Source organism: Caloenas nicobarica, chromosome 4 (assembly GCF_036013445.1).
Source record: "Caloenas nicobarica isolate bCalNic1 chromosome 4, bCalNic1.hap1, whole genome shotgun sequence".
In the NCBI taxonomy this organism is placed as follows: domain Eukaryota; kingdom Metazoa; phylum Chordata; class Aves; order Columbiformes; family Columbidae; genus Caloenas; species Caloenas nicobarica.
In genome coordinates this window covers 72,217,359-72,231,458 of record NC_088248.1, presented here as the reverse complement: position 1 = coordinate 72,231,458, position 14,100 = coordinate 72,217,359, and the positions used below count along the sequence as shown (strand labels likewise).

The 14,100-nt window shown below is 40.1% G+C and overlaps 1 protein-coding gene across 6 annotated transcripts in view; it reads right to left on the bottom strand.

Annotated features, from left to right (window-relative positions):
* Positions 1-3,297: 3,297 nt before the first annotated feature.
* CTBP1 (C-terminal binding protein 1) overlaps positions 3,298-14,100 on the bottom strand; it is a 187,723-nt gene continuing 176,920 nt past the window's right edge. For 5 of the 6 annotated variants that reach the window (XM_065634238.1, XM_065634243.1, XM_065634242.1 and 2 more), the window contains 3 exons: positions 12,351-12,478; positions 10,154-10,271; positions 3,298-4,756 (listed from right to left, as the gene is read on the bottom strand). In XM_065634238.1, coding sequence (XP_065490310.1) covers positions 4,570-4,756; positions 10,154-10,271; positions 12,351-12,478 — 433 coding nt within the window. In that variant the 3' untranslated portion in view covers positions 3,298-4,569. The remainder of the gene's footprint in view (positions 4,757-10,153; positions 10,272-12,350; positions 12,479-14,100) is intronic. The other variant, XM_065634239.1, reaches the window with a different exon arrangement.

Here is a 14,100-nt window from a genome sequence, read left to right as displayed (position 1 = left end):
AAAGAAACTGGGAAAGAAAACAGATGAATAACAGAGTTTGGTCCTTCCTGAAAGATGTGTCACTGACCTCAGTACAAAGGCAAACTGGCTAAAATGCGACATGCTCACCCAATTCAAGTCAGCCTACATGACCTCATGTTCAACATGAGACAATAACTGGAATTTGCACATAGGGAAAGCCAAATTAAATAAAGCAGTTTAAAAAAAAATCATAGTGACGGTTGTCCCCCTTTTAAAGAAAGTATCAAAGGAAATAGGAAAAACCCCATCACTTGACATTTTAATATAAAGACCAGAGATTTTTCAGAAATATTTACCCAAGTCAAAACACAGTATCAGATTTAAGGAAGCGTATTACATTTAACAGCTTTAGTAAGTGGCCAGATAAAATGATCAGATATTGCTCTCTGGCCTTAAAATCAATGCCCGGTTTTGTTTTGTTTTTTTCAATTTAGAAAAGGCAGAAAGGTTGGAGTGAACTGAATAAGGGAGATGCTGGCAGGGCTGCCTTCTCCTTCAGGCAGAACAACTGACATTATCGAAGCATCCACCGAGATTAAACGAGAGGAGGAGAAAACCTCTCGGTCTGAGGCCAGGAGTGAGCTGGTAAGAGCCAGTACGGCAGCCAGAGTCATCTGGAAAGCCGGTCCTGATCATCCGAGGTGGGAGGCTGGACAAGGAAATAATAAGGCATTTTCTAAAAAAAGAAAACAAAACAAAACCCTAAAAAAACACCAAAAAACTAAACCCAAAACATACTAAAGGAAAAAGCCTTGAGGCTTGTTATAAAGGAAGCTGAAGTGTTTTACCCTGAATGGAAAAGGTCTCTAGTTGTCGGTTTGGTAGCAACCTTGTATGACCTTTGAACAGTGTTCTCACATTTTGGAGTGTAAAAATAAAGTTATAAAGGGAAAAAAAAAAAAAAAACCCACACAAACAAAACCACAAGAAAAAAACCAAACACAACACAAAACCAAAACAAAAAACCCAACCCAAGCTGCAGGGACTTCAGGACTGACTCTCAGCCACCCCAACTGGAAACCCGTCCCCAGCCCTCCCTGCTGGCAGAGACCTTGCCCAAACCCCCATTTCTGCTGGTCTGTTCACACACCAGCATTTTTAACATTTCTCCTTCCCCCTCAGCATTTACTATTTATAGTCATTTCCCCGACCCAGTCTTTGCTTTAAGCTGAAATGGCTAAGTTGCTCCATTTTCCCCTGGCACAAGAAGCCCTTCACACCTTTGGTCATTTCGAGAGCTGGTCTTGGCTACGACTTCGGCTCAAGCTCACCCTTGTGAAAACACGTTGACCAAAACCACACGTCAAATGCTCCAGGTCCTGTGTAGCGTCTCTGATCCATTCTCACCCCTACCAAAAATACTGCGCTGGACACATCTGCATCACACCATTCTTTCCCAGGGCTGCCCCCACCGTGGCGATCACTCCATCCTACCATGGAAAAATCACTTACAGCTCCTTTTTCTAACAAGTTTTTTACGTGCAGCTACCTGACTTTGCGTTGGCACAACTCCTATCTCTCCACTTCTAACGGCGCCTCCTTTGATATCATCCAATTCTTGCACAGGCTCCAGACTCTCCATGTACTGATGGTACCTACAACTCCTGACCCAGCAGTGGCTTCAGTACAGTTGGACTTTTTCTTGGCTGAGATCTTTAATTCAAATAACACCAACAAAAAACCCCCTGGCTGGTTGAAGTAACACTTTGGTCACCTCCTCGTTCACCTCTCCGCTCATCTCCTGAGGTCTCAGGTCACCTCCTGTGTCTCCCCTTCTGCCGCTGCCATCCCCACTTTGTATCTTCCCACTAAGGGCATTTTCTTCTGTCTAAACTTTATTCAGCACATCCTTTATCAGACAGGGGAAATCGTATCACACCTCTACTACCCAGCAAGAGCAGTCATAAAACATGTAAGGTTAGCCTGGCATAACAGCCTTTGTTTATTACAGTACACTTTTCCAATTAAACATTCACTCAGAGTCTTTTTTTAAATTATTTTTTCAGCTTTTTAGACCATTACCCATCAGTCCTCTCATTGCCAGGGTGGCTTTTCCTTTCTGCTCCAACAGAAGCTGGAAACTCGACTGCTCTCCAGCTGTCCGACCGACAGAAAAATCTCAAGCACTAGCATAAAAATGTCGGAATCACCCAATCGCACCCCGCGCTGCAGTATTTCAGGCTCAAGTCCTGAAAACGTGCCTGAGCAAGCACAGACGACGGCTCAAAACCACACAACTGAAGGACAGAACTGAACGCAAGAAGTGCACGCAATAAATACCGGTGCCTTCGTTTCTAGTTCGTCAATGTATTGATCCACTGGCAACAAAGCTTACTTACATAAGCTACATCCAAACTGAAGCAAGAGAATAAAGAATAAACCAACCATCCATCAGCTCCCCTTGGCCCCCCAAAAAACCCCAACCAACCAAAAAACAAACACTAACAAAACCAAAACACATGCCTCTTAAGTTTCCCTCAGGAAATTTGGTTGCAAATGAGACCGTCAGCAATTCTTTGCAGCCAGCTGGTCAATGTTTGTTTTACATGTGTTAAAGCATCATCTTCAGCCTGACAAAGCAGCATCTCAAAACACGAATTATCGACGAAATATTACATCCAACTGCAGGAGACCGCATTTGTTTTTTGCAAGTTTTTTGGTCACAAAAGCTGTGAGAAATGTCTTTGCTGGGATAACCTGAAGCTTTAGGGCTGCTGTTTTGTTTCACGGAGGGAACACGAATGGTTTCACCATCACATTGTAATAGATGACAGCCTGGGCTTTAAATGTCCAAGACAAAAACCTTCCAACTCTTCCACAGAGACCAAATCTCACTTTCTCTAGTACTCCTTGGGTACAGAGCTGAGAGTTTCCTGATTTTGCAGCCTCCGCACATTTTCTTAATGGAAAGGGAGCCCCGCGGGAATGGGGGAGTGATTTGTCATAGATCCCACAAAAACAACTCACTAAACACAGGTGCAATAACTAGTTCAGATTAACAGTGAACAAATAGACAAGAAACTACCAAGGAGATGTGGGTCCGGGTTCACTTCTGCCCATCCTGAATTTCCTTCTTGCAACAGCTAATTTTATTTTTTTTAAAAAAAAACCTCAGGAACAGCCAAATCCAGCTGAAATCCAACCTGCCTTAAAACCACTTTTGTGTTCAAAGCAGCAAACTCCTTCAACAAAGTAAGTACAATTACATCCTGCCGCACGCTTCCATCATCGCAAAAGCAAATAAAACAATGGACACTTCTCATGTTGGACTTCGGCAAAAGACGTTTATTATTATTATTATTCTTGTTGTGTTGCTGTTGTACCTCCTCCTGCTCTGCCCACAGTGGTGGCATAAACGCTGTTACCATATCGTAGCTGATGATGCCGGTGTACAAATCAAAATCCACCTTAAATTTCAAACTCCATTAGAAACACAGGAAAAAAGGATCAACATTTACAAAATGTAAAGGGAAAATGGTATGGAAAGAATTTTTTTTTTTTTTATTTTTCAAGCTTCCAAGACAGTATTACAAACAACAGAGAGCAAAGTAAAGCTAGAAATGAAATACTTGACAGCATCTGTTTAAAAATTACAGCTAAGAAACCTAATAAAAGTTGAATAAACAGTTACTAGAAATAAAAATTTTTACACATATGATATTTGTCTGGGATTTTTATTTCTTTAAAATAATTCATACAAATGGTTACAGTCACAAACATGATTTTAACCAAAAATATTGCTAGCCTACCACATTACCAGGAAGGAATCAATGTAGGCAATGAAATGCTGCTACTTTTCAGTAGTCTAGTGCCTTTTTCGCATACCACCAATAATATATACTTTAACTGGTGACAAAAAGCACAATGCTCGTTTATACAAAACCTTTTTTTTTCCTCAAAATCTCTTTGCAAGGTTGTCTTCATTTTGAAATAAGTGAATTCATGCCAAAATTAGGAGAAACTGGTTTACTTTTGTTTACTAAATTATTCTAAAAAATAAGACAAGCAGGTAGAAAAAACAATGCACTGTGTGGCGTAGAAAGAAAAATGGGAAAAATTCATTGTCCTGAGAAGTTTGCCAACTGCCTCACTTTTGGGCATGTTTTAACATATAATAGAAAGGATTTTTAATCTCAAAATTGGTTTGTTGAATGCCTCCCTTATGTTTTGCCTTGTTGACAGCTAAGCAAACAAACCTTTTTTAATGTTCTAAAAACTGTACACAGACAAGTACATTCATGATATAATTAACTACTAACTTCTCTTGCTTAACAAAGAACCCATAGGACACAGAAACAGTGAATCAGTCCACTGGACAGGGACAAACTACAATTTATACGGAGGAAAAAAACGTTTCCAAATCTTCTTTTTGTCTCCCACCTTTTTCTTTTATACTGTATATTGGACCAGTTTCTAAACCAAGAATCCTCTCCTCCTGTAAGTTCATGGTTTTTGCCTTTAATCAAAATCCAGGGTTTGGTTTTGTTTTGTTTGTTTTCCACACGCTGAAGCTGAAATCTCCGCTGTTGGGAATGCTGTTTTCATAGGCTACAATTGGTCGCTTGGGTGGTCTCTATCAGCTTCTGGTTTGACAGTTTGGCCGGGGGATGGAGCGTGGGGCGGGTGGGCTACAGCAGGGAGGCCGTGTGACAAGGACATGGGGTTGGGGACTATTCCTTCTACCGCCGCAGGGATGCCGGTGGAAGCCACGCTGACAACGCCCGGGGGATACCTGCTGAGAGAAGACAATGAGAACGTACATTAAAACCAAGAGACGACTGGCCCGAAAGCCCACCTGGCCTCCTTCTATGCCTAGAGATGCTGCTTCTGTTTTCAGACCCATTGGTTAAGCTCCAGATGAGATACCACATGCGGATGCTGCGAAATCAAGCAAAAGATGCTGTATTTTACCCAAATGAGAAAGGTTTCCTAGATTGTTTCTTCAGATTTCAGACTAAATAGCAACAGAAATCACCTGGAAGTATCGCTCCTCTCACGGTAAACCTCAACGAGAAGTAATTCAGGCTCAGCCCATGCAATACCTCTGTCCTATGACGTTTCCAGGGATTTTCCCCGCCCCCCCCCTTTATTCTCACATAGAAATTTTCAAATTTCATTGTTGTGGTTTGAAAAAAATATTTCTTTAAACTGATCTTGCAATCATAGCCTCAAAAGAGCAATCATACCCACACACTCTTAAGATGATGAATTCAAGCCTGTTACACCCAATTAACTTTTTCAGCAAACTTGCCACTGTACCTGTTCGAAAGAGAACCAGCAGTAGTTATACAGGACCAGTGCTTTAGGCAGACTGCACGAAAAGAGAGGTCTCAACACAACACTACAGATAGTTTTAAACATTTGTTACTCCTGGATGAACATTAAGGCCTCAGTATTTTACAAATTCGACACGAAAATCGCCCTCTGATTCAGCGTGATTTTCTGACAACTCTGATATTATTGGGCTAAACCCAATTTTGTAAATATACTGCTTCAGTCCTGAAGTTCAGATGTGATTCATAAACACTGGTATTTCAGAATGCCGTCTATAAACAGGTACACATGAACACATTTAATGAAAATACATTTTTTTTTTTTTAGCCAAGTACCTCAATATCAGTTTGCAAATTATCTCATGCTGGCCACTCGCACTGTCCCTTTGCTTTCCCCATCATAACGCTGGACACTCATCTCCCGTTCTCTGCTGTGTTCTGCTCACACAAGCACCCTAATGACAGCGTTATCCATTTAAAAGCCTAAACACACAAACCTACCGCTTACTCACTGTGGCATTTGCTACCCTAGTATTTAATTGGAACTAAACGGGAGCAAAGGCACTCGTAGTCTAGTCAAGCTTTTTTCAAATATCACATTATTCTGCTTTCCCCACCGGAGTTCAATGCTGAATGCATCAGGGAATTTCATCCCATTTCAGTAGCGCCTTTTCTGAAGTGACGTGTGTTAGTGCTGCTCATCCTTAAGTTCCCTCAAACTGATAGAAAACAAATGCAGAACTTACACGAAACTCAGAGGAGGCAGAAAGCTGGATGAAAGCACATTTATTATGTCAGAGGGGCTCGGCACACGGAGATACCGTACACTGGGCTGGTCATCTGGAGAAAGATTCCTACAGATCACAGCACAGGCTGTACCTGGGATGGATAACCAGCTTGTGGAAGATCTCACCACCTGCAGGACACAACTTTGTTCCCAATTGTACACATATTTGCAGGGCTTCCTATGCTAATTAATTCTCCAGAGAGGTTCCTCAGAATTAATTTGGGGTTGCTAATGGAATTCGTTGCTTGTTTCAGTACCTCAATTTGAATTTTAGAAATCAAATTTGCTTCAATTCCTATGAAAACTGTCAGATTGGGTATTGTTTTATTCCTTTAAATTTAATTTTGAAACAGCTTATCCGTTACTCGAGGTCTTTGCAAAAACCACAAACACAACATGACAAAAACTTCCATTTAAAAGCCCAACACGGTAATCGTTTCCAACACAGAATCACGACTTTCTAACAGCATATTCCCTGAGCATCAACACACTGGAGCCGGCAGAAATCAAAGAGAGACAATTCTACAACTGTGTTTCGCTCGGGAAGAAAAGTGAGAGCTGCCCCTCATGAAAATGGACAGTGCTGGGTCAGGAGCATTAGCAGTTACCTTATGAGCACGCAAAGCAGTTCAAACTACGTATCTGCAATTCTGCTTTGACTCCAGATACTCCTTCCGTATATAAAAATACTCCCCTTGGACACTGAGGTTTAATAATTGGGATTTTACCTGCCAGCCCATCTCCTCAGACACACCTTCTTACAAACTTTTAGTAACATCCAAAAGCCCCACAACTGTTTTTCTTGTCCTAAAGCTGAACAGTGACAGGAGCCAAAATAATGTTCCCCTCAACAGAAACTGTATTTTGCTTGACAGCTCCTAACCCTATTTTGCCATTCTCTTTTCGAATTTTTTGTCCCTTTTAAATTTAATCGTCAGTGTTGTTCAAATTGTACCTCTGAAATGAGAACATAAAAACCCAGCCTTTACACACTGGTACTTCTATCCCACATAACCTTCCCTTACGCTGCTATTCATTCCTTTTCTATTCTAAACCAGCAAATACATTCCCTCCCGCACTTCATAAAGTTGCTCCCAATCTTCCTCCTCTGGCAGCAATAAATTGAAACATTTTCCAGGTAAAACGTCCACTGAACTAAATTTTTGTGAAAGCAGAAGCAAGAGATCAACAACTCCTCTGCTAATTCATACTGTTCCTTCCCCTTCCCCTACGAAATTATGAAAAACGACCCTGTAGCCCTCTTAATTACAACTGAAAGGCAACCATAATTTCTATATATTTTTTAAACTACTGTATTTTTTAAACTACAGAAGCATCTTGAACTCAACACGTTAAGCTCTATTCAAGAAACTGAATCTGTCCCAAAAGAGCTTAAAAATTTAAGTGCATGCTGTTATCTTACATTACACTTGGAAAATCACCAGTGAAACACCTCGACATGAAATAACTCCTGAATTACCAACATCTGACTATTCTCACCCAAGCACCTTTCCAGTACCTGGATATTCTCATCTTCTGCCTGTTAGAAGGCAGAAAGATACGTCGACATGTCTATAAATTGCACAGTCGCTGTTTTCTGGCTGTGGAATTTTATTTTGCCTATGACCTGCAGGCTCTGTGACACAGGCCGTGGATGGGGGTTCTTTAACAGGCAGCTCAGTAACAAATACACAGTGGTAACACCAGAGTGGGGATGTTACACTGCTTCACCGAGACTACTACAAATAGTTCCTTCTAAGGAATATTGTTCATCTTCACTCTTGGGACAGGTCCTGTTCACTTGACCTTTCGTGTTGGTACAGCGTATTGCATGTCACACAGTAAATGGTTTTGTTTTCCACAGAATACCATGATATTCAGAAGATCTAGATTATATTCTGCTGATGGATGCTCAGTGTTCTTTGCTCATTATAATATCTGAAAGAGCTCTGATCTATATCAAAACACAAGTAAATGACATATCCAGAATAAAACAGCATCGTTAGTGTTAGTTCACCGAATGAGCAATTTGCATTTTTTACCATATAAAATATTATCCAGGTCTTATCTTTCAATGCAATTACATGACTATGATACAGTTATTAGCACATCTGAAACATCACACCGCCTGTAAAAGACTCCAGAACTGTGTTAGTTGAACGTAATCTTGGATGGCAAAGAGAAGACAGAAAAATTTGTTTTGAACAATCAATTCAAATTCTGTACTTAATCCAAGTAGGAATTAACCATCAGCAAACACTGCTACTGAAACCAATTTCTTCATAAAGCCTGACCTTCAAGTTCTGCATATTTTATACTGCACAAAATATTAACTGCCTTTGGTCACACTCAACCACTATTCCACCATCTCTCCAAAAAGAAGCGTTAACATTTGTTGTATAACTTCTCTCTCAAAGTTCCCAAAATGAGTTTTATTTTGTACTTGGAAATAATTGTCAAGTCAAAAATTATTTATGATGAATTTTCTTTATTGAAAAAATTGATTGAAACCTTGTCTGAAAAAGGCATTCAGTTCTGTGCTTATCCTCCTTAAATTAAATACATATGGTCTTTACCTTGTAAACCATTAACTTCCAAATCGTTCCTAAGTTAAAATCCATTTCTAGCTGTGAAGCCTGCTTCTCCTGGACTTCTGACCCCCCAAATGAGCACAAACAACTGCATTTTATTTGGGGCACGCAGCCCTGTTCCCAAGTGCCACGAGAGGGTTGGAGTCCTCGGTTGTGCTCAGCTCTAGCCCAGCTCTCCAAAAACTGAGGGCAATGATACCACACACTGTGTGAAAGAGAACACACACGCTTGAACTTTACATTTAAGCAAATAAAAACCACCCTTCTGTGGATATTTAGGGCTAGGGGTGCTTTTTCAAAAAAATAAATATATCGACGCGATGTGAGATCCACACACGCTGATCAAATCCAACTTGTTCTTTTCCTCTGGTGCACTTAGAGCTACTGATAAGGAGATGATGGCAGAGGGTGGCAATGCTCTCCCGTCACCTCTCTGTCCCTTTCTGCTGGAAGTCGCTGGGACACGAGAGCTTTGTGTCACTTCTCAGCATCGCACAGTTGGGTTCTCATATGGGGCTAACACAGACACAAAAAATCCTACATCTATTAAAAGTTTGGGGTGGCTCTCCTAAAGGATGACAAAGATGTATGAAGGACAGCAGAAACATTAGGACAAAGCGGTATTAAACAAAAAACAAAAAAAAACACACATGAAAGGACTTGCACTGACCCTTCCCTCAAAGCACTGGGGGAAGCAGCTGTCTGGAGCTTTCTCAGCCACCTTCATCCTACTTATGATTAAATACCATACTGGAAGATACAAAATTGCAGATGTTTTTTGTAACTAAAAATTGTGTGAAGCTGGCTATGAGGAAAAATCTGCTGCTAGAACAGCTGCTAGGGATAAAGGGACAAAGACAGACTCTTAAGCAAACAAACTACTGACCGTACATATTAGATGTAAAAAACCTGCCCCTTTCTATTAATTATTAAGAGCTGCTTTCACAGTTGATTGAGAATACATAGATCAAGTCCCTCAAACACTTTTGCTTAAAAATTAAACGTATAATTTAGAAAACAGTATTTTAAACGTATTTTCATAATCACCACAGGCTATTCCACTGTATCCACTACTGAATTATTTGTTCTCTCATGTCTGGAGGCCACAAAACCACGTAACAATAGTTTATTATTGCAAGTCTTTCTGTAAGCTACTGCTGTATCATTACCTCCAGCAAAAGGAACATAAAACTTCCACTGCACTCACTGGACATGACCAGAATTGTTTTACTGGAATATACAGAAAACTGTATATTGTTCAGCTATTACTAGCCACACAAAAAAAGGTAAGAAAAGGAAACAGGCACTGCATGACTGACTTCAACTAGCAAAACGAGATCATTCTCCTGAACGCAACAATTATGAATACTGGGGTCTAATCTAAAACCACTTCATTTATTAATAGGAAGGTCTTTTATTTATTCCAGAACACTTACCTCCGAATTAAGGAGGTATTTCTTTTACACTGGCAGCAAGCTTACCTGTATGCAGCACCATTAAGCTCTGGATGAACAACTCCAGGATCCATGCTGGCCCAATGTGTAGCTGCAGTCAAATGATCTTTGTTAACACAGTTTTTCAGGCTGTCTGGAATACGACCTAGGATGAAGCGAGGGAGAGGAAATAAATAAACAAAAAAATTACGTGCCTTATACTCTCGAAGCATCTACACTAAAAATAGTTATAAATATTTGCTAACTTCTGTAGGCATGTGCTACTAGTCTCCCCTTACAAAAGAGTCTTTATGTTAAACTTATTTCATAAAGATTTTTTCACTTGCCATGCTTACCTTACCATTTCTTCCATTACCATTTTCTGCAGTCCTCCTTATTTAATACTTGGAATGTTTTGGTGTTCAAAAATATATTCAAAGATATTTAATATTAGAAATAATAAGCAATGTGATACAGCAGAACATCACTGACTTTTTTTGGAAGAGCAGAACGACAACATATTTATCGTCAGATGGTGGTCACAGCCTGCATTCTTTCCTTGTACACCTTTTTCCAATTAGTTTCTCTCTCCACACCCTTTCCCCTCTGTGTTCTCCTATAGCTTTCACATACCTGGGTTTATTTCACATTTCCTTTATCTTTCCTGCATTTGTTTCACCACAATTCAATGTCATCCTCACCTCCCTACTCTTGGCCTCAGTTTAATCTTAACTACAAACAACGTGCAAACACTGAAGTGCTAACAGCTTCAATGATTCAGAAGGCTGACAGCACAATCACACACTTCAAGAACATATAGAACTGTCTTCCTAGGCACAGATGTTTGGACTATTGCACAGTATTTAACATAAAACTAGTTTTCAGATCTTAGCCTGTTGATGCTTATTTGCACATTGATCATCACTCAAGCAGGTATCGTACGCTGGTGTCTGCAATGACTCCCAGAGCTATTTGGGAGCAGGTAATAGTTATACAACAACTTAATGAATGTACTATGAATATTAGAGCTCTTCTGCAGTACAAACACAAGGACCAATTCCACCAAAGGGATGGTCCGACTCCTCAGGTTACCTCTAAAACAGAGATAAATATTCCTGTAAAAGGCAATTCAGATCAGGAGTTCAGGAAGTGCCTTTAATCAAAATCCAGAGGAGAATCTTCTGTCTGCACAGGCTATAAATGAAACTAAACTGCCCAGCCCCTCTAGGAAAGGCCACTGCTGGTGCTTTTTGTGTAGCAGAGCAACGTGCTGGCACTGAACTGCTCTCAAGGTGACACAGATGGCCCCTCATGTCCACAGAGCATTCAGCCTATATTGCCGGGGGGAAACAGCAAAGTTCCACTAAAAAGAGAACATTAGTGCTTAATGAATCATTTTCCAGTATGAAAATCCTTCCTTTTATTTCAGGCTACAAGGGATTCAAACTAATGCCAAATGGCTCCCTCTTCTCATTTTATTTATTAGCAGTGCATGTTCAAGTCATAACTGTTTTCTCTTATGTGAACAGTTTACAATTACATGGTAGTTATATAACAAAGAGACTTTGCTCTTTAAAATGCCAGACTTCTTTAGAAATGCTTTAAAGAGAGGAACATCTAAACTAGAGCACACTCCCAACAAAACACTGAAAACTTTGGTTTGATGTAGAAAATGAGTTGTTGAGATATGAGAATTACTAGGAACAGCATAAAGCTCTTGATGCTTTATCTCTGAACATTACAGCCTCAGAGACACAGAAATTCCACACCAACCTCCAAGACAAATTTGGGTGAACTTTGGAAAATACAAAGGAGCCAAAGAGAGAAAAATAAAGGAAACTGAACTGCTCAAGACAAATATAAGGGGGCACCTAGGGAAACCTATGAAATATTATCAGTAATATCTGGGTGACCTGCTGTCAAACCCATCAAATGTGTAATGTTTACAAGCAACAACAAAACACATGCAAGTTTTTCACATATAAGTACATTTACGTTGTATGGAAAAAGTACTTATTTTGCAGCGCCTGCCTTCTCTGTAATTGCAATGAACCTCCAAAAATGATCTGTTCTAGTTCTGAGAACACACTTGGTGGGGATCTGCTAGGTTCTATGTTCCAAATATTAGAAGTGGTCATCAAAACCTAAGGTTGGTTCTTTTCAGCCTCTTTCAAGACTAAAGAATGAAACAGTTTGTTAAAAAAAATAGTAATGCAGTGAATGAGCTAATGAGGTGAGTTAGTACCTGTGATCGCCCTTCGGATCTCCCGTGCTGCTTCCTCCCGCATCTCAATTGAGGCTTGTTCACTATACCAGGCTGCGTGTGGGGTACAGATCAGGTTTGGTGCATCCTTCAAGGGGCCCTGACTAAAGCTAAATGAAGATTTAAAACAAGATTAAATCACAAAAAATATTGGGGGGTGGGGGAGAGGGAGAAGAGGGGGAGGAAGAAAAGGGGAAGGGGGGGTCCAGATGGATTTGTACATACACAGATTAATTTCTACAACACGAAAGAACTGCATTTCTATTCCTTGTTGGGTTTGGTTTTAATTCTGTCAGTTAATTTAATACACTATTCATGGTATAAATAAGCAATCACCTCTCAAAGACTCAAAAGGGTAGAAGCTAAATAAAGCAGCAACATTAGCTTCTGTCCAATGCACTTATTCCTCGCTACAGCCACCGCCACTCCAGTTCTGGTGCAGAAATGCATGAAGCAAGACCCAAATCAATTCAGGATGCCATTCCACTCGTCCACTGCATCACAGCTTTACTGCATTAGCCAACGAAGCTCTGTTCTCTCAAGAGTCACTGTCAATGTGACATTTAGTCATTTAAATAAAAAAATCTTACAATTATTTCCAAATAAGAAGTGTGTCTCTCAGCAGCCTCAACTTTTTTTTGGCAATTTTTTTTTCCCTGTTAACTATTTTATCTTTCCTGTTCCTTTGTAGAAACTCCACATAAAGAAGGAAATTTACTTTACAGATTGATTTTCAGGGAAAGCAATAAACCTGTGTAAAAGTCCTAACACAGAGTAAAGAAACTGAAAATAACTGAAACTTGCTCCTCCTATTTATTTCCAGTTTTAATAAACTTACAGTCAACTGTAACAATAGGAGAATATTTTAAGACAAAAGCGTGCTTTCAGAGTTGGTCATAATTCATAAAACGACAGATTTCATCTGTAGTTCAATAAACATCAGAATATCTGGCAAAACTCTTGAATAAAGAGTGCACGCTGCGATCAGATAGATATGCAGCACTGAAGCCAAAGGAAATTGTGGCTGTAATCCTGCAACTGAATCTCTGCAGATGGCATCTCTATGCAGTAAATGGGGCTTCCTAGAGGTGCAATGTTCTGCTTGTGCAGATCCGAGCTCTGAATCGGAAGAACGTACGCAGCCCAAAGTCCCTCGAGCTGTTAAGCTCCGGCTTCGCACAGCACTACTGCATTGTAATGACTATGTTTAGAAGTAAAGGAATGCAGGGTATGCATAAATAAATTTTTGTGATGTGGCATTGTGTCTCAGTAGATATATAAAAATTCTACCTAAAAGGATACTATTCTATTTTTTTAAAGCTTCTATTACTCCCCCAAGCTGATATGAGAGAGATTCTCCTTCTACAGTCTTTAGAACCTGTTGTCAAGTCCTGAATCTGTTCTTTTTCAAAAACTTATGTGGATTGTTCCAGTGAAAATTAACATTTCTCCCTGCCCAGGGTGAATGACTGAAAAATAACTTGTTACACACTAGAACTGAGCTACATCATTCTGTTCTCATGACTCGTAACTCAGAAGTCAGGCTCAAGAAACAGGCTCATTTCTGACTAGGAGTGCCGATATCGTAATACCAATGCCACTTTGGGGAGTGGTGTATTTCTGCCTAAAATGCTGGACTTCTCAGTGTCATTCAAAAACTAAGGCTTGCCCCACCAGCTCTGCCCACGACAGCAGAGTTACTACTCCCCCAATAAAGGGCAAAACAAACCCA